We start from the raw sequence: 26,507 nt of genomic DNA on the forward strand, positions 1-26,507 counted from the left end.
GAAGACCCCACATGCCGCGGAGCAACTAAGCCCATGCGCCACAACTACTGAGCCTGCGCTCTAGAGCCTGCGAGCCAAAACTACTGAGCCCACACGCCACAACTACTGAAGCCCGTGTGCCTAGAGCCTGCGCTCCACAACAAGAGAAGCCACTGCAATGAGAAGCCTGCGCACTGCAACAAAGACCCAACGCAGCCAAAAATAAATAAATTAATAAATTTATTTTTTTAAAAAAAGGACAACTGGTCATGTCAAAATGACTCAGGAAACAACTTGAAAAAGCACTAACTGGGCAAAAATGGGACAATTGGAGTGTCAATATAAAATAGTAAGTGTAATGGATTAAAACTGATTATATATGCTTAAGTCCTTGAGCTCACAGTGATATTTTAAAAAGTTGATCATATTTGGAGTATGAGAGTGAACCAATTCATTATCTTGAAAACTGGCAAATAAAGGGAAAGGATCAAGCATTTATCCTGCCTTCCCATTAGGAATTCTACCATTGGGTAAGTAAGTAGTAGATAATTGGGAGCATGTCTTTATAGATATATTTCAGCAAATAAATCAAAAGGATTAGAACATTTCTAACCTCCATTGAATGAATGGATCTCCATTGAATTAATGGATCTAGGCAAGGAGCATCAGTGGCTGCTAACAGCACACACAAAAAAGCAACAACCAGGCAATCACACGTAATGTGTAGTCTTGTCAAAGGAATCAAACCTGGAGTCTGATAAAGCCTCTGCATTCAGCTTCTAATTTGTAGGTAATACAAAGGACATACAACAATGCTGAACTGTCCTTGAAATGCAGTTAGTAAAATCCAAACTGTGGGAACTATACAAGTCAAATGGACCACGTTCTTCAACAGATAAATTCTAAGGAAAAGAAAAGGATGGAGAAAGAAGCAATAAATTAAAAGAGACTTAAAACACAGAGCAAAGAAAACAGATATATTAATTTTTTAAAAGGGCAAGACTAAACTGTAGTATCACACTCCTATAAAGAAATGCAAGGAGATTATTGCTATAAAAGTCAGGATAGTGGTTATTTTTGAGAGGAGGAAGGTGATTATATGATTGGGATAAGGTACAAGGAAGTGTTCTGAGGGAGCTAACGAAGTTTTATTTCTTGACCTGCGTACAGTAAGTCCCCTACGTGTGAACAAGTTCCGTTCTGAGAGCGCATTCGTAAGTCCAATTTGTTTGTAAGTCCAACAAAGTTAGCCTAAGTACCCAACTAACACAATCAGCTATATAGTACTGTACTGTAATAGGTTTATAATACTTTTCACACAAATAATACTTTAAAAACAAACACAAAAAATGAAGAAAACATTTTTAATCTTACAGTACAGTACCTTGAAAAGTACAGTAGCACAGTACAACAGCTGGCATACATACAGGGGCTGGCACCGAGTGAACAGGCAAGAAGAGTTACTGACTGGATGAGGGAGAGGTGGGAGATGGTAGAGCTGAAGGATCATCAGCAATAGGAGATGGAGGGCAAGCTGCAATTTCACTCACGCCTGATGTTGATGGCACAGGTTGTTCCTTGCTGGATTCAGTTCTATTTACCCTCTTGAAAAAACAATCCAGTGATGTCTGGGTAGTAGCTCTTTTTTTCTCATCATAGATGACATGGTAGTACTGGATTGCATTCTGAACAGCTGCTGCAACCTTCATGTTCTATTCTATGTTCCGGTCCTGTGCCTCAAAAACTAACAGTGCCTCCTTAAATAAAGAAAATCCCCTTGCCAGTTCCTGAGTGGTGAATCTCTTTGGTTCTTCAGTTACTTCTTCTTCCTCTTGTCTCTCTTTGTCCTTTTTCTGGGCCTCCAACTCCATCAGGTCTTCATTAGTAAGCTCCTCATGTTGCATGGCAAGGAATTCAATGAAGTCATCCTCTTGCAGATCTAGCTCCAGCTTCTCTCTGAGGGTCACTAAGTTGCTGAAGACCTCTTTCAGCTCCTCATCCACCTTCTCAAATCCACAAAAATTGTGAACCAATCGCAGGCAAAAGTTCTTCCAAACCCCATTCATGGTGATGGCCGTAACCTCGTGCCAAGCAAAGTCAATGTTTTTTATGGCCTTGTAGATGTTATAGTCCTTCCAAAATGTTTGCAAGGTTGTTCCTGATTTGTCACTTGCCTTTACTTCCTGACGAAAAGTATGACATAAATCATATTTCTTGAAAGTCGCTATAACTCCCTGGTGCATAGGTTGGATGAGTGATGTAGTATTCGGTGGCAGATGCACTATTTTGACACTGGGATGAAAGTCCTCCATGAATGGGGAGTGGCCTGGAGCATTGTGGAGCAGCAAAAGAATGTTGAATGGGACATCCTCCTCCAAGCAATATTTCTCTACCTCCGGGATAAAGTGGTAGAAAAACCAGTCCTGGAAAATGGCCTGTGTTACCCAGGCTTTGGGGTTACTCTTCCACACAACAGGAAAAGAGCTCTTGGCTATGATTTTAAGGATTCTTGGGTCTCTGAATGATAAACTAAGAGTGGCTTCAGCTTCATATTGCTGGGAGCATTGCCACGAAACAACAGAGTTAGCCTATCCTTTGCTGCTTTATAGCCTGCCATCAACTTTTCCTCCTTACTGATGTAACTTCGGTCTGGCATCCTCTTCCTATACAGTCCTGTCTCGTGCACATTAAAAGCCTGCTTGGTTAAGTACGCACCTTCATCAATAATTTCTCAAAGTGTTTCAGGAAATTCCTGGGCAGCTACCGTATCTGCACTCGCTGCCTCACCACTTACTTTTACGTTGTGAAGGTTGGCTCTAGCCTTGAAACGATGAAACCAGCCATGGCTGGCATTAAAAGATGCACCCTCTGATTCTTCACTGTGTTTCTTCTTCAAGTCTTCATAAAGGCTTTTAGCTTTCTCTTGAATCAGCATTAAGCTGAGCCGGGACTCGATGCTGATGCCGATCCTGCATCCACAGACTGAGAAGTTTCTCCATCTCCTCCATCACTTTTCCACGCTTCTTCGGTATTACTGTCAACATCACTGGCACAGCAGACTTCACATATTTCATGGTCTTGTCCTTGTTCTTTAGAATCGCACCAGTGGTTGAACGATTCATATTATAAGAACAGGCGACGTCTACCATCTTTTCGCCTCGCTGCACTCTCTCAGTTATTTTCACTTTTGTTTCCGTCGTTATCACTTGGCGCTTCTTAGCAGTACCAGCTACGTCACCGCTGCTTTTATGCTTGCTTCCGGACATCCTGGGCTTGAAATAAAGATGCTGTACTATATCTATACAGTACTGTACAGTAAAGTACACAAAAGCATAAGCACTTGTAGAGGATGCACGCACGTGACAATGTATGCCAGACACGTGAACTAACTTACATGATTGGACATGCGAACACACGTTTGCATCTTTGAAAGTTCACATCTTTCTGGACTGGCTAAAAAGGAGTGCACTTTGTAATAATTCGCTAAGCTCTGTGTGTGAGTGTGTTTTTCTGTATCTGTTTTATTTTATAATAAAAACCACCAAAAACAAAAACAACCAGACATGTTATATCACATAACAAACATACTAAAACCACTGAAATATATACTCTCAACCTCACTGATAATTAAATAAATTCAATTTTTTTTGACTATGCCGCACGGAGTCCTAACCACTGGACCTCCAGCGACTTCCCTATATAAATTCAAATTAAAACAATAATAGGAATCATACTGGCAAAATTTTAAATGATTAGTGATACCTGTGTTGGTGAATTTGTGGGGGAAGAGTCAGTCTCATGTACTGTAGGTGGTCATATAAGCTGATTCAAATGTTAGTGGCAACATAAGCTGATTTTATTCTGTGGAAGGCAGTTTGGCAATAACATCAAATTTCTAATGTCATCCATTTTGACATTAAATGTCCCATTAGAAGAGGACTGGTTAAATAAATTACAGGATATCCACACAGTGGTATATAGAGTGGCCACAGAGTCTGGAAGCATAAGTTTATTAAAAATCAGATAGAAGAAAAACAAATACCATATGCTAACACATATATATGGAATCTAAGAAAAAAAAAAAGGTCATGAAGAACCTAGGGGCAAGACTGGAATAAAGACACAGACCTACTAGAGAATGGACTTGAGGATATGGGGAGGGGGAAGGGTAAGCTGTGACAAAGTGAGAGAGTGGCATGGACATATATACACTACCAAACGTAAAATAGATAGCTAGTGGGAAGCAGCCGTATAGCACAGGGAGATCAGCTCGGTGCTTTGTGACCACCTAGCGGGGTGGGAGCGAGGGAGACGCAGAGGGAAGAGATATGGGAACATATGTATATGTATAACTAATCCACTTTGTTATAAAACAGAAACTAACACACCATTGTAAAGCAAATATACTCCAATAAAGATGTTAAAAAAAATCAGATAGATACTTACCCCCTTGGTTACTTCTGGTGTACACCAAAGGAACAGGCTTATTCAGTGAAACCAAGTCCACAATCAACTGAGGTAATGCATTTCAGATGCATGTGTAGGAGTTGATAGAAATTCTGTATTTATCTACTATGTTCACTGCAATATTGCACAGAGCATTGAACTACACATTGTTAATGAACGACAAAACATTGAACATATTATGTATTGTAATGTCATATCAATAAATCAATTATGTGTATTTCCCTATTTTTCCAGACTTTATGGCCCCCCTTTATTGCGCAGTTTTTTGGGGTTTTTTTTTTTGCGGTATGTGGGCCTCTCACTGTTGTGGCCTCTCCCGTTGCGGAGCACAGGCTCTGGACGCGCAGGCTCAACGGCCATGGCTCATGGGCCCAGCTGCTCCGCGGCATGTGGGATCTTCCCAGACCGGGGCACAAACCCGTGTCCCCTGCTTCAGCAGGCAGACTCTCAACCACTGCGCCACCAGGGAAGTCCCTATCGTGCAGTTTTAATAATCATAAGATAGATCGGTTAGTACTGACATAGAAAAAAGACCACAATTTATTAACTGAAAAAGTTATAGAAGAGAATGTGTTTTACAATGCCAGTTGTGTAAAAATATATGTGTTTATTTGTATATGCATAATAAAAATTCTGGAGAACTTTCAGTTTTTATTTCTCTATTGTTTCATTTTTTATGAGCCTTTATTTCCTTTATAAACAGAAAAACAATATAAATTTCCATTTTGAAAAACTTGAACAAAGCCAACGTCATGCTTAGGGTTGAATGAGAGTTTTTAATGCCTATAGACTGGCCAATGCTCTGTTCCAAGCTGTCTCTCTGTGAATGATGGGACTGGGGCAGGAGAAAGGAAAGAGGTATTAGTGAAATATCCAGAAAGTGAGAATGAAGGACTCCAGGCTTAAATTGGAAAAGAGGGGAATGCTTAGAAAAAGAAATCTCCTTTCTTTGTAAAACTGAGTAGTAGAGTCAGAATATAAAACCAGTTGATTCGGGACTAAGGAGGGATCAAAAGCAGGGAAAAGAATGGAATCTGACAACACTTCTAGGAATTAGAAGGGGGTAGGGATTAGAAAGGGGGTATCAGAACCCAGACTTAAACACCTCCTTACTTGCTGATTATGGAACTTCCTGGACGACAGGATAGGGAAAAGGGAGTAAATGTACAGAGGTTATATGATTTATTCCTTGCTTTAGATATTTGTCTAATGAAAAGGTAGAGGACTAGATTTAAATATTTTAGCTAGGGGCTTCCCTGGTGGCACAGTGGTTGAGAATCCACCTGCCAATGCAGGGGACACGGGTTCGATCAGTGGTCCAGGAAGATCCCACATGCCACGGAGCAACTAAGCCCGTGTGCCACAACTACTGAGCCTGCGCTCTAGAGCCTGCGTGCTGCAACTACTGCAGCCTGTGCACCTAGAGCCTGTGCTCCACAACAAGAGAAGCCACCGCAATGATGTTGTGTACACTGCAATAAAGAGTAGCCCCCACTCACCGCAACTAGAGAAAGCCCATGTACAGAAATGAAGGACCAACACAGCCAAAAATAAATAAATAAATAAATTAAATTAAAAAATATATTTTAGGGCTTCCCTGGTGGAGCAGTTGTTGGGAGTCCGCCTGCCGATGCAGGGCACACGGGTTCGTGCCCCGGTCTGGGAGGATCCCACATGCTGCGGAGAGGCTGCGCCAGTGAGCCATGGCCGCTGAGCCTGTGCATCCGGAGCCTGTGCTCCGCAATGGGAGAGGCCACAGCGGTGAGAGGCCCGTGTACCGCAAAAGAAAAAAAAAAATATATATATATATATTTTTTACCTACTGTTATAGATATTACTGCTCACCAAATATTCCAATTTCTCTCCTTACTATACCTCTCTCTGCATGAGGATTATATATTCTGCCCCATTGAACTAAGGGGTGGCCGTATGTATTAGTTATCTATAGTTGTACAACAAATTACTCCAAAACTTTACCATTAAAAACAATGAATATTTATTATGTCATAGTTTCTGTATGTCAAGAATCTGGGAGTAGTTTGGCTAGGTAGTCCTGGCTCAGGTCTCTCATGGTTTTGCTGAGGAGAGGAGCATTGGCCAAGATGGCTCACTCTGAGCTCACGTCCTCCCACAGGCACACCAAAATGACAACTATTTATAGAGCAACTATCTATAAGAACGACCTGAAGACTAGCACAAAAGATTTTCTACTATGAAAGATATAAAGAAGGAACCACAACAAGTCTAGTAGGAAGGGCAAAGATGCAGTATAGTCAAGACCCGTACCCCTGGGTAGGTGAGCCACAAACAGGAGGATAATCACAATTGCAGAGGTTCATCCCAACGAGTGAGGGGTATGAGACCCACATCTGGCTCCCCAGCTGAGGGGTCATGCATGAGAAGAGGAGCCCCCAGAACAGAGTCGGAGGGCTCTAGGAAACAGAGGCTCTGCTCTTAAAGGGTGTGTGTAAAATCTCACACTCTGAGTCTCAGCAGAGAGGCAGTAATTTCAAAGTGGGTCAGACCCACTTGCTGATCTTGGAGAGACTGCTGGAGAAGCAGGAGGCAACTGGGACTTCCCCTGGGGATGCAAACACTGGCAGCAGCCCATTTATGGCAGCTTGTTCTACCATGAGGACACTGGTGCTTAGAAGCACCATTTAGAAGTTCTCCCTCTAGCCTATTAGCACTGGGGGTTTACCCACCCACTAGCAGGCTAGCACCAGCCCTGGGAACCCCCAGGTCATGCAGCCAGCTGCTCTGGGACCCAGTCCTCCCCATTAGCAGCCCGACAACCACCACACAAGGACGGGCCTGGCAGCCAACCAGGCCAGGGGTCACCTCTGCCTACTAGTGTACTCTCAGCAGTTGGCCCTACCACAGTAGAAGGGTCCATGCAGCCCACATAGTGAGCACTCCTAGAGCATACAGCTCTGGTGACCAGGAGGAATGTGCTGCTGGGTCCCAAAGGACATCTCTTATATAAGGCCACTTCTCCAAGATTAGGAAACATAACTGACCTACCTAATACATAGAAATAAACCCAGAGAATTAGGCAAAATGAGGAGACAGAGGAATATGTTCCAAACAAAGAAACAAGACAAAACCCCAGAAGAAGACCGAAGTGAAGTGGAAATAAGCAACCTATCCGATAAAGAGTTCAAGGTAATGGTCATAAAGATGTTCAGTGAACTTGGGAGAAGAATGGATGAACACAGGAATAAGTTTAACAGAGTCACATAATTAAAGAAGAAACAAACAGGGCTGAAGAATACAATAACTGAAATTAAAAATACACTGAAGGAATCAACAGTAGATTAGATGATACAAAGAAATGGAGCGAACAGGAAGAAAGAGTAGTGGAAATTACCCAAGCTGAAAAGAAAAAAGTATTTTTAAAAAATGAGGATGGGCTTCCCTGGTGGCGCAGTGGTTGAGAGTCTGCCTGCCGATGCAGGGGACACAGGTTCGTGCCCTGGTCCGTGAGAGGCCCGTGTACCGTAAAAAAAATAAATAAAAATAAAAATAAATAAAAAATGAGGATAGTTTAAGAGACCTCTGGGTCAACATCAAGCATACTAACATTACATTATAGGGGTCCTGGAAGAATAAGAGAGAAAGGGGCAGAGAACTTATTTGAAGAAATAATAGCTGAAAACTTCACTAACCTGATAAAGGACACAGACATCCAAGTTCAGGAAGCACAGAGAGTCTCAAACAAGATGAACCTAAAGGGGTCACACCCAGATACATTATAATTAAAATGGCAAAGATTAAAGATAATGAGAGACTCTTAAAAGCATCAAGAGAAAAGCAACTAGTTACATACAAAGGAACTCCCACAAGACAATCAGCTGACTTTTCAGCAGAATCTTTGAAGGCCAGAAGGAAGTGGCACAATACACTCAAAATGATAGAAGGAAAAAACTTACAACCAGGAATACTCTACCCAGGGGAATTCCCTGGCAGTCCAGTGGTTCCACTGTAGGTGGCATGGGTTCGATCCCTGGTCAGGGAACTAATGTCTCACAAGCCACATGGCACAGCCAAAAAAAAAAAAAAAAAAGAATACTCTACCCAGCAGGGCTATAATTCAGATTTGAAAGAAAGGTCAAGAGTTTCACAGACAAGCAAAAGCTAAAGGAGTTCAGCACCACTACACTGGCTTTACAAGAAACATTAAAGGGACTTCTCTAAGCAGAAAAGAACACAACTAAAATATGAAAAATATGAAAGGAAAAATCTTATTGGTAAAGGCAAACATACAGTAAAAGCAGTAGATCAACCACTTATAAAGCTAGTAGGAAGGTTAAAAGACAAATGAATTAAAATCATCTATATTCACAATAAGTAAAGTATACACAAAACAAAAAGATGTAAAATATGATGTCAAAAAAATTAGACATGGGGGAAGGAGTAAAAATGCAGTGTTATTAGAATGCGTTAAAAATTAAGAGCTCAACAACTTAAAATAATCATATATATATATATATATATATAGAGAGAGAGAGAGAGAGAGAGAGAGAGAGAGAGAGGGAGAGAGGGAGTTATAGTTAGTTATATGAACTTCATGGTAACAACAAACTAAAAATCTATAATAGATACACACACAAAAAGAAAGGAATCCACACATTATACTGAAGATAGTCATCAAATCTTAAAGGGGAGAGAGTAAAAGAAGAAGCAAGGAGCAAAAAAGAACCATAAAACAACAAGAAAACAATTAACAAAATGGCAATAAGTACACACCCATCAATAATTACTTTAAATGTAAATGGGCTAAACGTTCCAACAAGACACATAACAGCTAAATGGATACAAAAACAAGACATACACACACACACACACACACACACATACACATATACATATATACTGCCTACAAGACTTTCACTTCAGATCTAAAGACACACAGACTAAAAGTGACGGGATGAAAAAATATATTCCATGCAAATAGAAACAAAAGGAAAGCTGGGGTAGAAATACTTATATTAGATAAAAGACTTTAAAACAGAAACCATAACAAGAGATAAAGAAGGACATTACACAATGATAAAAGGATCAATCCAACAAGAAGACATAATGATAAAAATATATGCACCCAACATAGGAGCACCTAAATACATAAAGAAAATATTAACAGACATAAAGGGAGAAATTGACAGTAACAGAATAATAGTAGGGGACTTTGACACCCCACATACATCAATGGACAGATCATCCAGACAGAAAATCGATAAGGAAACACTGGCCTTAAATAACATATTAGATCAGATGAAGTTAATAGCTATATATAGAACATTCCATCCAAAAGCAGCAGAGTACACATTCTTTCAAGTGCACATGGAACATTCTCCAGGATAGATCACATGCCAGGCCACAAAACAAGTCTCAATAAATTTAAGAAGACTGAAATCATATCAAGCATCTTTTCTGACCACAATAGTGTGAGATCAGAAATCAACTACAAGGAAGAAACTGGAATAAACACAAACAGATGGAGTCTAAACAACATGGTACTAAACAATCAATGGGTCATTGAAGAAATCAAAGGGAAAATTTAAATTTAAAAATACCTGGAGACAAATGAAAATGAAAACACAATGATTCAAAATCTACATCTACTGGAACTTCCCTGGTGGTGCAGTGGTTAAGAATCTGCCTGCTAACACAGGGGATACAGGTTCGAGCCCTGGTCCGGGAAGATCCCACATGCCATGGAGCAACTAAGCCTGTGCGCCACAACTACTGAGCCTGTGCTCTAGAGCCCACGAGTCACAACTACTGACCTTGTATGCCACAGCTACTGAAGCCTGTGTGCCCAGAGCCCGTGCTCCGCAACAAGAGAAGCCACCACAATGAGAAGCCTGCGCACCACAACAAAGAGTAGCCCCCGCTCACTGCAACTAGAGAAAGCCCGTGCACAGCAATGAAGACCCAATGCAACCAAAAATAAATAAATTAATTAATTAATTAAAAATCTATATCTACTTATCTATTTATCTATCTACAATGGAATATTACTCAGCCATAAAAAAGAATGTAATCTTGCCATTTACGACAACATGGATGGGCCCAGAGAGTATTATGCTAAATGAAATAAGCCATACAGAGAAAGGCAAATACCACATGATTTCACTTACCTGTGTAATCTAAAAAACAAAACAAATGAACAAATATAACAAAACAAAAATAGACTCATAGATACAGAGAACAAACTGGTGGTTGCCAGAGGGGAGGTGAAGGGGGGAATGAGTGTAATAGGTGAGGTAGATTTAGAAGTACAAACTTCCAGTTATAAAGTAAACAAGTCTTGGGGGTGTAATGTAGAGCATAGGGAATATAGTTAATAATATTGTAATAACTTTGCTGGTGACACGTGGAAATTAGCTTTATTGTGGTGATAATTTTGTGATGTATAAAAATATTGAATCACTATGTTGTACACCTGAAACTAATACAAAATTGTAAATCAATTATACTTCAATTTAAAAAAAAGATGTTTCCTGGGGCTGCAGACATTTGAAAGCTTGAGTGAAGCAGGAAGATCCTCTTCCAAGAGAGCTCATTCACATGACTACTGGCAAGAGATCTCTGATCCTCACTGGCTGTTAGTGAAGAGCTTAAGTTCCTCACCATATGGGTCTAACCATTTGGCTACCTAAGTGTCCTCATGACATGGTACCTGGCTTATTCCAGAGTGAGTAGACCAAGAGAGAAGCTGCAATGCTTTTTTTTTGTTTGTTTGTTTGTTTTTTTGGGTTTTTTTTGCAGTACGTGGGCCTCTTACTGCCGTGGCCTCTCCCGTTGCGGAGCATAGGCTCCGGACGCGCAGGCTCAGCGGCCATGGCTCACGGGCCCAGCCGCTCCGCGGCATGTGGGATCTTCCCGGACCGGGGCATGAACCCGCGTCCCCTGCATCGGCAGGCGGACTCTCAACCACTGCACCACCAGGGAAGCCCCTGCAATGCTTTTTATGACCCTGTCTTGGAAGTCACACATCATCACTTCTGTCATCATGTATTTGTGAGAAGCAAGAAACTAAGTCCAGCTCACACTCAAGGGCAGAGGAATTAGACTCCACTTTCTGAAGGGAGGAGTGTCAAAGAATTTGTGGACATATTCTGAAAACCATCACACCATGTGACCTGGTCTAATAAAATTGGTGATGTGTGACTTCTGGGCAGAAGCTTTAAGAGCCAGTGAGTGGTTTGCCTGCTTCTTTTCCCTCTTCCATAAAACAGACAATACTTCAGATAGAAGAACTGGATCCTGGAGTAAAGATGATGTGGAGCAGAGCTTTTATTGTCTACTGTCAAGTATGTTAGGCATAGTACAAAGTACTTAACAAATAGAACCATATTCAATATTTATAGCAATGGTAAATATTATTATACATACTTCATAGAAGGAACAGAACTATCATCCTTCAACGTTTCCTGATATTCTTGACATGATTCACTTTGCCTTGTCTATTTTTTTCTTTTTATCAAAAGCACTTTTCACCTTCTAACAAACTGTAGTCAGTATTCATTTTGTTTATTGTCTGTCTAGCCTTACAAAAATTTAAGTTCCCTAAGGGTAGGGAGGGGAATTCCCTGGCGATCCAGTGGTTAGGATTCTATGCTTCCACTGCAAGGGCCATGGGTTCAATCCCTGGTCAGGGAACTAAGATCCCGCATGCCACACAGTGGGGCCAAACAAACAAAAAACCAACCAAACAAACAGAAACAAGGGCAGGGATCTTTGTTTTGTTCACTGATGGTATCCCAATGTACAGAACAGTGCTGGAACATAAATATTTACTGAAGGTGGATTTTTCTGTCACAATCTTCTCCCTGGAAAGTGTTCCAGTTTGTCTACAAATTTTCTAATGATAATACTCCAAGAGAGGTCTGACAAGCCCAGGTTGTTTCTTACTAGTTCTGTTCTCAGAAGTTAACCATATTTCCAAGATCTCACTGAAGTCTCCAATAAATCCACTGATTATGACCAATATTCTCATGCTATCCTCTGGCTGTCATGGGTTCTTTTTTTTTTTTTTTCAAACTTTTTGTTTTTTTGGCTGTGCCATGCAGCATATGGGGATCTTAGTTCCCCGGCCAGGGGTTGAACCCTGCAATGGAAGGGTGGAGTCCCAACCACTGGACCGCCAGGGAAGTCCCCACGGGTTCTAAGTTGTGACAAATCACCAAAGATAAGCTTGTCCTATCTATCCTACTGGAAATTCCTACACTATCTTGGGTCTCTCTTTATCACCCTTATCCCTTCAAAATCACAAAATATCTGTCCTATTTTTATTCCTCTAGTGTTCTAAAAATGGCTTTTTGCTCTTTTCTTCCGAGGTAACATTTGTGCATTTTAACAAATACCTTGATCCCATATTGTCAAACTAATGGTGAGAATTTTAGAAAACAAGGCAGGTCAGTGAAGAAGGTATTACTGGGCAGCCATGCCACTGTGGAAGAGACAAAATTGTTGCTGCCTGGCTTTCAGTCATTCTCGGGGAGTGTGCAATAAAAGTTTACAAACACATTTCTAAGTGTCATATAATGTACTTTTATGAAACGCAGTCTCTTTTATTCAATAAAAATTTTTTAACTAAACAATAAAGAAACATTAAACGCAAAACTTTTTTTCTCAGCCCATAAAACTCAGGAACAAAATCTGCTCTTTCTCCAAAAACAAATGTGTTAAATCTGTTTGCAAAAGGAACAAAGAGTAGAGAAAGCTGTGTTCTGTTCACTGATGCCTCTTAATTACTATGTGTGGAACTATACTTACGACCTTATCTGAAGTTATACCAAGGAACAAAGCAACAGTAAAACAACATAGAAATGAAGTCAATGTGGTGGCATAAAAAGAAGAAATGACCAGAAGAATGAAGAGCTGGAATCCAGTTTCTGCTTTGCTACTATCTAGATGTATGACATATACAAACCACTTCACTTCTCTGGATCTCAATTTCTTTATCTGTAAAATGTTGAGATTAGAAAAGATGGCTTAGAAACTCTTCAGCTTTTTAATATTAACACAAAGAGGTATATACAGCTTTCTATTATGGAAGAATAGGACCAGTGGTGTGCTGGTAAATGTTTGATAAATACATAACTGTTTAATAATAACTGGCTCTCTGGTGGAAAAAAAAACTTTGTTGTGTTGTGCAACAAAACATTGGTGGGAATACTTCTACCATGGTCAGTTTTCAAGCTACCAATAGTTTAACAGCCTACTAGCAAAATTCCTGAAAATTTAACAATTAGCATTCAGAATCTAGTAAGAGCAACTCTTAACACACCACTAGATAGGACTCCATTTATTCATTTGCCTATTCATTCATTCAACAACACCCACTAAACATTTATTATGTGCAAGGAATACAAAGGAATACAAAAATGTGTAAAATATGGCTCTTGTCCCATGAGGTTTAGATTCTAGCAAACAGTAAAGGAATACAGACAACTCTAATGCTAGAGAGAACATGACAAATAACATCAAGAAAGCAGGCATAAGTGAAGTACTACAAAGTTTCAGCAGAGAAAGAGACTATTTTATACTGAGGTTATTGGGTGGAAGGGACCTTGGGGAAGGAAAAGAGATTTCTCAGAAAGAATAAGGCTATTTAAAGGTATTTTTTTGTTTGTTTAAAAGAGTTATTTAGGGACTTCCCTGGTGGTCCAGTGGTTAGGACTCTGGGCCTGCACCGCAGGAGGTACGGGTTCCATCCCTGGTCGGGGAACTAAGAAGCTGCAAGCCATGCAGCGCCACCAAAAAAAAAAAAAAAAGTTATCTAACAGTAGAGAAGTAACACTGTATGTTGGGAAACCAAGAACCTGAGAAGAAATACTTAGAGGAAGCTAGAAATAAAGAGGCTAACAAGCGATTATACATGTGGGAGGATAATAAAAGCTACCAGGTCATGTGGCTACACCAAGAACAATCTTAAACTGGAATGAGTTTAACACCATCAAAAGGGAATTGGAGGGCTTCCCTGGTGGCGCAGTGGTTGAGAGTCCGCCTGCCGTTGCAGGGGACACGGGTTCGTGCCCCGGTCCGGGAAGATCCCACATGCCGCAGAGCAGCTGGGCCCGTGAGCCATGGCCACTGAGCCTGTGCATCCGGAGCCTGTGCTCCACAACGGGAGAGGCCACAGCAGTGACAGGCCCGCGTACTGCAAAAAAAAAAAAGGGAATTGGAGTACAATTTAGGAAGGAAGATATTAAGAGAGCCTTGGGTCATTTCAAAGGAACCCAACTTTAGGGGGCTTCCCTGGTGGCACAGTGGTTGAGAATCCGCCTCCCAATGCAGGGGACACAGGTTCGAGCCCTGGTCCGGGAAGATCCCACATGCCACGGAGCAATGAAGCCCATGGGCCACAACTACTGAGCCTGCGCTCTAGAGCCCACGAACCACAACTACTGAGCTCGCATGCCACAACTACTGCAGCCTGCGCACCTAGAACCCATGCTCCGCAAAAATAGAAGCAACTGCAATGAGAAGCCCGCACACTGCAACGAAGAGTAGCCCATGCTCGCTGCAACTAGAGAAAGCCTGCATGTAGCAACAAAGACCCAACGCAGCCAAAAATTTAAAAATAAATAAATAAATAAAAGGGGGGAAAAGTTGTCATATTTAAAGAAGGTATAATATCTGGGAACTGATCAGATAGCATCTGGAAGATGATATTTAGTTAATCTCTGAGCCCACTTTCTTATTTGTAAAATGGGGATAATTACAGTACCTATTTCACAGGGTTAGGAAAACAAGATAATATATTAAGGAGCTTAGAGGAGTGTTCAAAAGGAAGCATTCACTAAATATTAGCTATAATAATATAGCCTTAATTGAAAAATTATACTGTTCTCAAATATATGAAATGGTTACTTTTAAAAATTTAAGGTCCAAGGGCTTCCCTGGTGGTGCAGTGGTTGAGAGTCCGCCTGCCAATGCAGGGGACGTGGGTTCGTGCCCCGGTCTGGGAAGATCCCACGTGCCGCAGAGCGGCTGGGCCTGTGAGCCATGGCTGCTGGGCCTGCGCGTCTGGAGCCTGTGCTCCGCAATGGGAGAGGCCACAACAGTGAGAGGCCCGCGTACCGTCAAAAAAAAAAAATAAAAATAAAAAAATTTAAGGTCCACTATGTAGTGGGCATTTTAATTTAATTTTTATTTTCTGAAAGTGTATTTTAAATTTCCAAAGGTGAGTTAAGTTCTAACATTCTAGGTATTGTTGAACAAATTAAGTCTTACTCTGTACTTTTTTTTTTTTTGGCTGTGTTGGGTCTCCGTTGCTGTGCAGGCTTTCTTTAGCTGCGGCAAGCGGAGGCTACTCTTTTTTGTGGTGCACGGGCTTCTCATTGTGGTGGCTTTTCTTGTTGCAGAGTGCGGGCTTTAGTAATTGTGGCTCGTGGGCTCAGTAGTTGTGGCTCGCGGGCTCTAGAGCGCAGGGTCAGTAGCTGTGGCGCACGGGCGTAGTGCGCCCGTGCGCCACAACTACTCCGCAGCATGTGGGATTGTCCCAGACCAGGGATCAAACCCGTGTCCCCTGCATTGGCAGGCAGATTCTTAACCATCGTGCCACCAGGGAAGTCCCGTTTGTACTTTTCAAGATCATAAAAACTCTCTTTATATCTCCTTCATCAGGCTTCCTCTAGATTTCATGCTATAATTTTGTTTAGATGTGTCATAAATTCTTTTGTTAATACTCATAAGAACACAGATATCAGTAACAATAGCAGTTAAGTTTACCAAATCTTTGGGGGTACTCCAGGGTTTTGGAAAAAATCTTTCCTTTTTATAAAAATATAAATCATTATGGGACTTCACTGGTGGCCCAGTGGTTAACACTCAGCACTTCCAATGCAGGGGGCCCAGGTTCGATCCCTGGTCAGGGAACTAAGATCCCACATGCCATCCCACATGCCGTGCAGCATGGCCAAAAATTTTTAAAAATATATTATATATTATATATATATTTATATATATTTACATATATAAAAATCATTAAGGAACTCTTTCTTTGGAAGAAGACAGACTGTTTTGTTTTTACTTTACTGTTTACGTCTAACTTAAGCCTAAATTTAACAATGAAAATAGAATCTTCCTGGAGCATATGGAACTTTTTGTCTTTTCTAAACAAGGAATTATGGGAACATTTAATGACAAACATTCTCCTCACAATATGGTCAGTAAATCTCTGGCAACATTGATTTGGTGCCCATTAGAAGCAAAGAACAGCAATAATAAGATGTGGAAAATTTCAGAGGCAAAGATATAGTTGGTACTTTTAAAGTTCTTATAGTTTAATAGAGGAGACTGAATAATCCCTAATAAGTACACTGGAGCATATTCACTACTAGAGGGATTTAGCATGAAGCAGTTCTTCTTGAACATTTTTCATTGCAATTTAGCTTCTGGAGTAAGCAGAGGAAACGGGAGGGCCAGAATCAATAATATACCTAAGGTGACAGAGCCAGTAAGTCATAGATAGGGGATTTAAACCTAGGTCTCCTAATTCCATATATGAGATAGTCTCACAACATTAATTTTGAGGATAACATCTTTTTGAGATTCCAGAAGATCGATGACATTTGTTTTCACAATTTAAAAAAATCAGCCAGTAAGACTGATTAGAACTCAGAGGATAGCAATGCTCTAGTATCCCACCTTATTTCTCTCATTTTGCAAGAAGGCAGCAACTGTTGACACCCCAAATTAAATGCGATACTTAAAAAAATGGCCTAAATAGTTAGGGTTTTATTCCTCTGAAATATCTAGTGGTGTTATTTTCTAGTATTCTTCCAGGACTTATCTATAAAGAAAATTCATAATGTCATTTTATATCATAGGTCTGGATAGACACAAGATTTTCTGTCTCTCTTTCTTGCTCTCTCTCTCTATGTTTGATATTTTTAACGTTTATCAAGGTAATACATGTAAATACTTTAAGTCTTGTGGTTTAAAAAAAGTCATGTGGAACTACAAGGCTCGTAACAAAACACAGCAGGAGTATATTTTAACACACGCACAGACTTAAAAAAAAAAAAAAAGCCGTGGCCTCCCCAAAGCCTGAGATACTCTCCCAGACTCATTCACTGGCTTTTTTTCTTTGCATATTTACTAATATTTTTCTAAATTAAATATTTTTACTGCTTTCTTTTTGATTTGTAAACTTTAAACAGTACCTGATATAAAAGATAAAGATCCAACACTTTATGCTTTCCCTCCCTTCAGCCTCACAATATTGTTATATCACATTTAAATTAAATCAATGTTTCATATTAACCTTATTATGACTCTAAAAGTGTGGTTTACTTCTGGATCAATTGATTGTATTATGATTACATTTCCTTTCTTATGTAACTTTTTGTTTGTCTTGCAATTAATAATTGCCTCAGTTTTTTGTTTGCCAAATTTTCTGTATCATTATCACTAACTGTTCCAGACTCTCTAACAGAAATGTAAAAATGCCTTAACTATTTTCAGCACACCCAAACATGTCACATACACTAAGAGTTTTACTGGAAATACTCCCCAGGAGCACTCCTTCCCCTTTAGTCTGGACTACCCCTCACTGTACAGGTCTGCTGTAGAGCTATCATCTTAGGACTTCCTTTTACCTTTCTTAGGTTGATTCCCCTCTTTCCTAAAACCTCTATCTTTGTCATTCTTGTTTCAGTAGAGCACATCCTCCAGTAGTGTCCCAGGAAAAGCTTGAGGGTTAGTAAATTTTTTTGATCCTTGAATCTTTAATTGTGCCTCACACTTGATTGATAACATGACTTAGTATAGAATTCTAGGTTGAAAATAATTTTCTCTCAGAATTTTGAAAGCACTGTTTCATCGTCTTCTAACCACCAGTGTCAATGTTAAGGAATATGCTATTCTTATTACCTACTCTTTTATGAATAATCCATTCCCCTTTCCCTGCTCCCTCTTCACCTCCTATCAACAAGATTTTTGGATCTTCTCTTTATCCCTTGTCTTTAGAAATTTCATGATAATGTCCTATAGTTCTTTTGGTTTTGGTTTTTTCCCCTTCATTATGCTGGGCACTCAGCAGGCTCTGTCAATCTGGAAACTCGTGTCCTTCAGTTATCAGAGACCTTGTGATTTCTTTGATAATTTTCTTCCCTTCATTTCTTCTCCATTTCTAAAACTGCAGTTAGCCTAACATTGGACCTTATGGATTCATTCTCTAATTATCTTTTCTCTTTTATTTTCAGGTCTGTCTTTTCATTCTATTTTTCTGGGAGATTTCCTCAATTTTATACATTAATACTTTTATTATTTGTTTTTGCTATTAAAAAAATTTCCCAGAGCTATTATTCTCTGATTCCTCCTTTTTTTTGGAGCAACTTGTCTTTGCTTTATGGATGCACTATTTTATACTATCAGAGGCAGAGGATGCTTATTGTTTTCAAAAAAATATTCTTCTGCTCTCTATATTGCCTGTTTTCCATTTCTATTTGATGCTGTCTTTCTTGGTGAAGGTTTATCTCAACTATCTGGTGATCCTTTGCTGTCCCTTCATATTTAAGAGTGAGTCATTACAAAGGTATTTGGAAGGTCTATGTTAGGCGGAAGAGTTTGTCAGTTGGTGGGTTTCATCACAGGTTGATAAAGTGGGGACCTATTTGTTTTGTTGGGAGACCCTCAAGTATCATTATCTATAGATGTTTCTTCTGGGGTTATCCAATTTTAAGTTTCTCCCAAAATTAATCCTCTGCTGTCCTGCCTCGAGAATATAAGCCTTGCTGTCAGCATCCCTGGAGTGAAGTAGAGCAAGAAGGCTGGGCGAGTTTCATCATTCAGCATGTAGATATTCATCTGATCTCTGTTTTCAGTGTGGTATCCTCCTACCCCAGCCTCCTCAGCTATGACCTTTAGCTGTACCTGGTACCTCAGTCTGGAGCTTCTCTAATTCAATTTTTCACAGAATAAACCAGGGACATAGAGGCATAGCTGCCTAACTGAGCAGGATGAGGAAGGAGCCTGGTAGTTTAACTTCTTAAATAGACTTTCAGCCAATCCCTCTCCTTTTGGCCCCTCACATATCTCTGCTGCTACAGTATCTGCTCCTTTCAATTCCTGATGTTTTAGTGTTCTGCAACATGAACTTACTTGCCTCTCATTAGTATACCCCTCCCCAGTATTTGGAACTCAATTTTCTTGGCTCAACTTTCCATCTTCCAAAATGTTGTTGATATCCTTCATCTGCTGTTATCTTTCTTTTTTTTGCAGTACGCGGGCCTCTCACTGTTGTGGCCTTTCCTGTTGCGGACCACAGCCTCCGGACGCGCAGGCTCAGCGGCCATGGCTCACGGGCCCAGCCGCTCCACGGCATGTGGGATCCTCCTGGACCGGGGCGGGAACCCATGTCCTCTGCATCGGCAGGCGGACTCTCAACCACTGCACCACCAGGGAAGCCCTGTTATCTTTCTCATTCCCTTTGTCCTTGTGGACTGATAACATTAAAAATATTAACTCAATATCATTTTAGTGAATGGAGGAGAGAATAAGGATGAAGACGTGTTTAATCTGTCCATGTATACTGAGAACTGAAGGACTTTCAAGATGCTCACTCTTTCGCTCCCATAAAAAAATGTCAGAACCAGAAAATTCAGAGATAAAATTCTGCTCTCATGAGGCTGATGTGGAAAACACATGGGTCTGAGAATTGCAGTACCTATTTTCAAGTCCTGTTATTATTATTTATTGGCTGGTTGATGTTGGCGTTAGGTAAGTTAAATTTTCTATCTGTTTCATCATCTATAAAGTGGTCATAATTGTTCCTACCACAGTCTATCTTACTTGTAATGACTAAGGTAAGATAATTGATATAAATGTATGAATATATATCAAATATATAATATTTACCATTAACTCTATTACCAAGAGGCATAGTCAAATATATTTTGAGAGGCAGTGTAACAGTAGAAAGAGTATGGGCTTTAGAGTCACACAGACCTGCACTTGATTGCATCTCTGTCATTCATTGTGTGATCCTGGGCAAGTGACAACCTCTCAGCTTTGTTTTCCCCGTTTATAAAACGAGTATGATGCTATTAACCTGACAACGCTGTTGTGAGGATTAAATGAGATAATGCATGTAACACATCTGTTATAGGGCCTAACAGTTATTAGGTATTCAACAGATGTTCATTCTTCCTCTTATCCCCTTAATTTGGGACCAGCTTTATTATGTTCACATGAGAATCCTAAACTTGTATTTGCTCAATTAATGCTAAACCACATTAGTAATTAGGATCTTAGGTCATCAATAGCCCTCATAAAGGCTTTTTATTTGCTGTTTTCCCAGGACCAAATTATAAGGTGAGCAACCCAAGTTGAAAGAGTTCAGCGTATATATCCTTTGAAGTGGTAACAGGTTATCGCTAAGACATCTTTAGGAATATTTTGTTATGAAATAAGACATAAAATTTGTAATGAATATTAAAGGAGATCAGGGACACTGGAATACTGGAACTACTACTCAAAAATATTATCTTAAGAGTTATTCATTTTTTTTTTTTTTTTTTTTCTCTCTGATCCTTACATACACCCAGAAGCTGGGATTGTTTTATTACCCTGTTTAAAGATGAAGAAATCAAGGCATGAGTGAAAAAGTGACTTGCTCAAGATTCATTAGTCATCAAGGAACAAGGAACTCCAACCTTGGTCTTTTGATTCCCTATTCAGTTGTCTTTTGAAAAAAAAATTCTGGTTAAATACACATAACATAAAATTTACCATCTTGGGCTTCCCTGGTGGCGCAGTGGTTGAGAGTCCGCCTGCTGATGCAGGGGACGCGGGTTCGTGCCCCGGTCTGGGAAGATCCCACATGCCGCGGAACGGCTGGGCCCGTGAGCCATGGCTGCTGAGCCTGCGCGTCTGGAGCCTGTGGTCCGCAACGGGAGAGGCCACAACAGTGAGAGGCCCGCGTACCACAAAAAAAAAAAAATGTACCATCTTAACCATTTTTGTGTACAACTAAGTACATTCACCACGTTGTGCAACCAATCTCCAGAACACCTTTTATCCTGCAAAACTAAAACTCTATACCCATTAAACAACAATTCTCCATTCTCCCTCATCCCCCAGACTCTGGCAACCACCATTCTACTTTCTGTTTCTATGAATTTGACTACCCTAAGTACTTCATATAAATGGGATCATACAGTATTTATCTTTTTGTGACTGGCTTATTTCACTTAACATAATGTCCTCGAGTTTCATCCATGTTGTAGCATGTCAGAATTTCCTTCTTTTTAAGGCTGAATAACATTCCATTACATGTATATAACACATTTTGTTTATCCATTCATCTATCAATGGACATTTGGGTTGCTTGCACCTGTTGGCTATTGTGAATAATGCTGCTATACATATAGGTATACAAATATCTCTTTGAGACTCAGCTTTCAATTTTTTTGGATACATACCCAGAATTGGAATTGCTGTATCATACGGTAATACTATTTTTAATTTCCTGAGGAACCACCATATTGTTTTGGGGAACAGCCATACACAGTGGCTGTACTATTTTACATTCCAACTAACAGTACACCAATTTCTCCACATCCTTGTTAACACTTGTCATTTTCTTTCTTTTTTTTTTTCCCTAATAGCCATCCAATTGGTGTGAGGTGGTATATCATTGTGGTTTCCTTAAGAGTTTTGAAGTCTTCTGTAGAGATGCCAAGACACTAAGTAACCCTGTAAATCACAACACAATTTACATCAAGATCCTACTAGACTTAACACACTGTAGGAGGCAACAGTACACATAGTCATTGCCCTCAAGGATTTTATAATCTAGCTGGAAAGAAAGGACATACGCACTTAAAAATAAATAACAGGACTTCCCTGGTGGCACAGTGGTTAAGAATCTGCCTGCCAATGCAGGGGACACAGGTTCGACCCCTGGTCCGGGAAGATCCCACATGCTGCGGAGCAACTAAGCCCGTGTGCCACAACTACTGAGCCTGCGCTCTAGAGCCTGCGAGCCACAACTACTGAGCCCGCGTGCTGCAACTACTGAAGCCCGTGTGCCTAGAGCCTGTGCTCCACAACAAGAGAAGCCACCGCAATGAGAAGTCCGCACACTGCAATGAAGAGTAGCCCCTGCTCACCGCAACTAGAGAAAGCCCACATGCAGCAACGAAGACCCAATGCAGCCAAAAAAAAAAAAGATAGATTTTGTACCTATCCTCAAGCACTTTATATACATTCTAGTAGTAAAGTGAGATTATTAAATCACAAGTAAGAAAAACGGACCAATAAATTAAACAAATTGTGTTAAGTGTTATGAAGTAAAGGGGCAAGAGGAGACTGTTGCAGTATCCAAGAAAGAGATGACCATCGCCTGGACCAGGCTAGTGGCAGTAGAGAAAAAAGTGGTTGGATTTGAGATTTATTTTGGACATTGAATCAATAAGACTTGATAATGAATTGGATGAAGAAAGTGAGGAAAAGGAAGGAACTGAGTTAACTCCTGAGTTTCTGACTTAAGCAACTGGGTAGAGAGCAGTGCCTTGTTAATTGAGATGAGGAAGATTTGCAGTGGGACATTCCCAGAGTTCTGTTATAAACACAATAACTTTGAGATCTCTGTGAGACAAGCAAATGGAAAGAAATAGGCACTTGGACATGTAAGGCTAGAATTCTGAGGAGAAATTTGGATTGGAAATAATGGATTTGAGAATCATTGACATAATGACATTATTTGGAGACAGTATTTCCATTAGACTAGATTCCTAAATCTCCCCATTGACACATTATCTCATAAGTCGTTTCTATATATGATTAAATAATTAAGAATTCATTTCTGTTGGTTTAGTTCTCGGAGGATAAACTATTCAAGACTTCTTTGGGTAAGGGGGCAGTGCTCACTATACCTCCCATCTACCTCATCAACCCAAAGACAAATTTAATTTCAGAGTTACTAAATGCTTTTCATTAATACCTCAGTGACTTTCTCTTTTACTCATCAAAGCTAACTCGTAAAGTCCCCATGAAATGAATGAAAAGGATTGAATAGGTCTGGATTTCCCTGTGCATTAGAATTTCTGTCTTAATTATATTTTCTTTAAGTTAAACATCACCTACAAGAATGTATGGGCTTGCTTAAGTAGACAGAGTACTGGACTAATATCATGAGATCTGGGTTCTAGTTCAAGTACCGTCACTATTTAAAATCATAGCCTCTATAGGCCTGTTTTTGTGGGTCAGGTGAAGAGACTAAGGAATATTTTAAAGCCTATGAAAACATAAAATTCAGTAGCTTACTACTAGGAAGCTGGAGATCTGGGGTGGTGCTGAGCATCAAGAATGGCCCAGAGTGAAGATTCCAGGAGGCTGTTCTGGATTTCTCACTACTTTTTGTGGACTCCATAATTTGGCTTCTGTATCTATAAAATAGGAGAATGTCAATGATTTCCCTCACCATTATAAGAAGAAAATTAATAAATGTCTATATGTTTTACAGATTCCTGGATGAAACAGGTTAGGAAAATACAGATAACTATTGTGCTGATGTTCTTATTAGCTTAATCTAAGTACAATCTATCTCTTGGAAAACCTGGAAACACTTAGCTGCCATTGCTTTGTGACTTTTGCCAACTCCCCAGGGAATCTTGGCTTTCCCAAGAAAACAACTACCTTGAGGGTAACCTGAAATCTCTGAAGAAAGTCTCTTGCAAGCAACCAGTTCAGGGAGGTCATATCTGGTACCATGCTGTAAAAGAAAATAAATCTTTTCACAAAAGTGTTCAACACTATTTGCTAATCAGACCAGCATTTCCCAAACAGGGAGTGGCAGTACAGCGAGGCCTCATTAAGGCTTTGTCTTTATTAATGTGAACTAACTTTGTTAGCGTGAACTAAGTAACTTAAGGGTGATTTCCTATGAGCTCCTCTCTGCCTCTATCATTTCTCTTCTACCTTTGTTTTTTCCCACTTGTCTTCTCTTTGTCTCAGTCTTCATTCTCCTAGTTGGATGGGCTTTTCAAAAACGTAGGCCACATTGCTTCCTTCTCTCCTCTTCAAGGCCTCCCCACTCAAAGTGATTTGGGGACTGTCACGCTCCAAATATTTGTTTGGAGGTCTCAGAGACCAGGAGGATACAAATGGTATTCACCAGTGGCTTTTGACCAGGGGTGATTTGGTAATGGCTGGAGACATTTTTGGTTGTCACAATTAGGGAGAGGGTGCCACTGGCATCTAGTGAATAGAGGCCAGGGATACTGCTAAACATCCTACACTGCACAGAACAGCCACCAATAACAAAGAATTATCTGGCCCAAAATGTCGAGAGTGCTGCTGTTGAGAAATCCTGGTATGCACAGATATCAGTAGCTGAAAATTACTGAGGAGGCAGTGTAGTCCCCTTAGGAATACAGATTGCCTGGGCTTGGATCACTCTCACTGAGCTATAAGCTCCTTGGAGGCAGGGACCTAATTTTACCTACCACACTTACATTAGGGACTAGTATCCAATGGAGAGTACAAACTATTTGTGGATTGTCTCACACAGTTGTTTTGAGGCCCAAAGCATGGAATATACACTAAGTGATATGAAGCACAGTGAGAGGGAGAAAAGCAGCTCCTGAATATGGGGAGCTAGGCTGGTGTTATCAACTAGGATGTGCTGCCCTACTGAACATAAACAATTTCACAAAACACCAACATCAGACAAAGCCACTCTGTGACCATGATGGATAAGACAAAACAAAACCACTCCATAAACATGTTTGAATACAAACAAGAATGCTGTCCCAACCACAAAAGAAAAACAAACAAAAAGACCAAATATCCCCCTATCCTGGCTAACATGAGGGTGCTTCTCCCTTTTTAGATAATAATGATTAAAATACCCCATCACAGAATTACCTTCACCTCCTAATAGCATCCAATCCAGAGAGAAGGCCCGCTTCCTGGAGCCCTCCTCCAAATTACCTAACACAAGCCCAAACCCTGTAAATTCTTTCCAGCACCCTCTTCCTGAGATGTCTCCCTGTGCCTCATGCTGTGTCTCCCCTCCTTACAAGGAGACAATAAGCTCAGGTTTTTTTTAAATTTATGGCTGTGTTGTGTCTTCGTTGCTGCGCTAGTTGCCGCGACTGGGGGGGCTACTCTTCATTGCGGTGCGCGGGCTTCTCATTGCGGTGGCTTCTCTTGTTGCAGAGTAGGGGCTCTAGGCGCCTGGGCTTGTTAATTGTGGCACGTGGGCTTCAGTAGTTGTGGCTCGCGGGCTCTAGAGCACAGGCTCAGTACTCGTGGTGCACAGAGTTAGCTGCTCTGCAGCATGTGGGATCTTCCCGGACCAGAGCTCTAACCGGTATCTCCGCATTGGCAGGCGGATTCTTAACTACTGGACCACCAGGGAAGTCGAAGCCCAGCTTTGATCAACTAGACAGGTGATCTCGGTGGTATTTGGCTGGAAGGCATTGACAATAGTGAAAGCCCCCTGAAGGGTAACTGCTATTATCATGCCTCAAGGGGAACTGCACCCGCAGCGTTCAAGCAGAGACTTCGCAAACAAGGATTTCAAGGTTTCCCGACAGAATGCCTCCTGCCAGGCCGCTTCTCCTCAGGGGACGTCTCCTCTCCCGTCTACAGGGAGAAGCCGACCTCCCAAGTTCAAATCCAGCCTGTTGAGTTAAATTTCTCGTGAAGTAAAACCCTTTAGTGAGGTGTGCGCCTCTAGCTCCAACTTTGAGTTCCTGAAACACTACAACACCCCAATGGGGCACGGTGGAGGGAGCAGCAGGGAAACAAGCCCCGACGGGTTCATATTACTGAGTGCCTTACCCACCACCCTAACCCAGGAGAAACCACCTCGAATTCACTCCGCAAGCGACGCAGAACTGCGCGGCCTCTCCACGCCTCCAAAAGCTAAGGTAAGGACAACCCCCAGGCAAAATCGAACCTTCCGTGCCGGCTTCCTCAGACGTCGCGCACGCGCACGGGTCGCGGGGCGGCCGCGCTAGCGCCCGCCTCTCCTAGGCGGACTACAAGTCCCGGCTTGCCTGTCGCCGCGGCGTCGCCTGGTAACTCGCGCC

The 26,507-nt window shown here is 40.9% G+C and overlaps 1 protein-coding gene across 6 annotated transcripts; it reads right to left on the bottom strand.

Moving 5' to 3' along the window:
* Positions 1-1,561: 1,561 nt before the first annotated feature.
* On the bottom strand, positions 1,562-26,420 carry LOC307198736 (tigger transposable element-derived protein 1-like). 6 transcript variants are annotated; one of them, XM_079945899.1, is made up of 5 exons: positions 26,284-26,420; positions 24,106-24,181; positions 23,734-23,855; positions 8,115-8,174; positions 1,562-3,251 (listed from the first exon to the last, which is right to left on the bottom strand). In XM_079945899.1, the coding sequence occupies exon 5, from the start codon at positions 2,289-2,291 to the stop codon at positions 1,692-1,694; it is 600 nt and encodes a 199-aa protein (XP_079802025.1). In that variant the 5' UTR covers positions 2,292-3,251; positions 8,115-8,174; positions 23,734-23,855; positions 24,106-24,181; positions 26,284-26,420; the 3' UTR covers positions 1,562-1,691. The 6 variants fall into 6 exon arrangements, 5 of the variants coding, with proteins under 5 accessions (XP_079802025.1, XP_079802024.1, XP_079802027.1 ...); XM_079945898.1 differs by lacking the exon at positions 8,115-8,174; XM_079945901.1 differs by lacking the exon at positions 8,115-8,174 and having other exon boundaries at positions 24,103-24,181.
* Between the last annotated feature and the right edge of the window lie 87 nt (positions 26,421-26,507).

This window comes from Stenella coeruleoalba (assembly GCF_951394435.1).
Source record: "Stenella coeruleoalba genome assembly, chromosome: 15".
Taxonomy (NCBI): Eukaryota; Metazoa; Chordata; class Mammalia; order Artiodactyla; family Delphinidae; genus Stenella; species Stenella coeruleoalba.

Excerpts from the sequence above, each read along its gene's own strand:
- LOC307198736 (XM_079945898.1), bottom strand. The coding sequence starts at position 2,291 with ATGGAGGACTTTCATCCCAGTGTCAAAATAGTGCATCTGCCACCGAAT.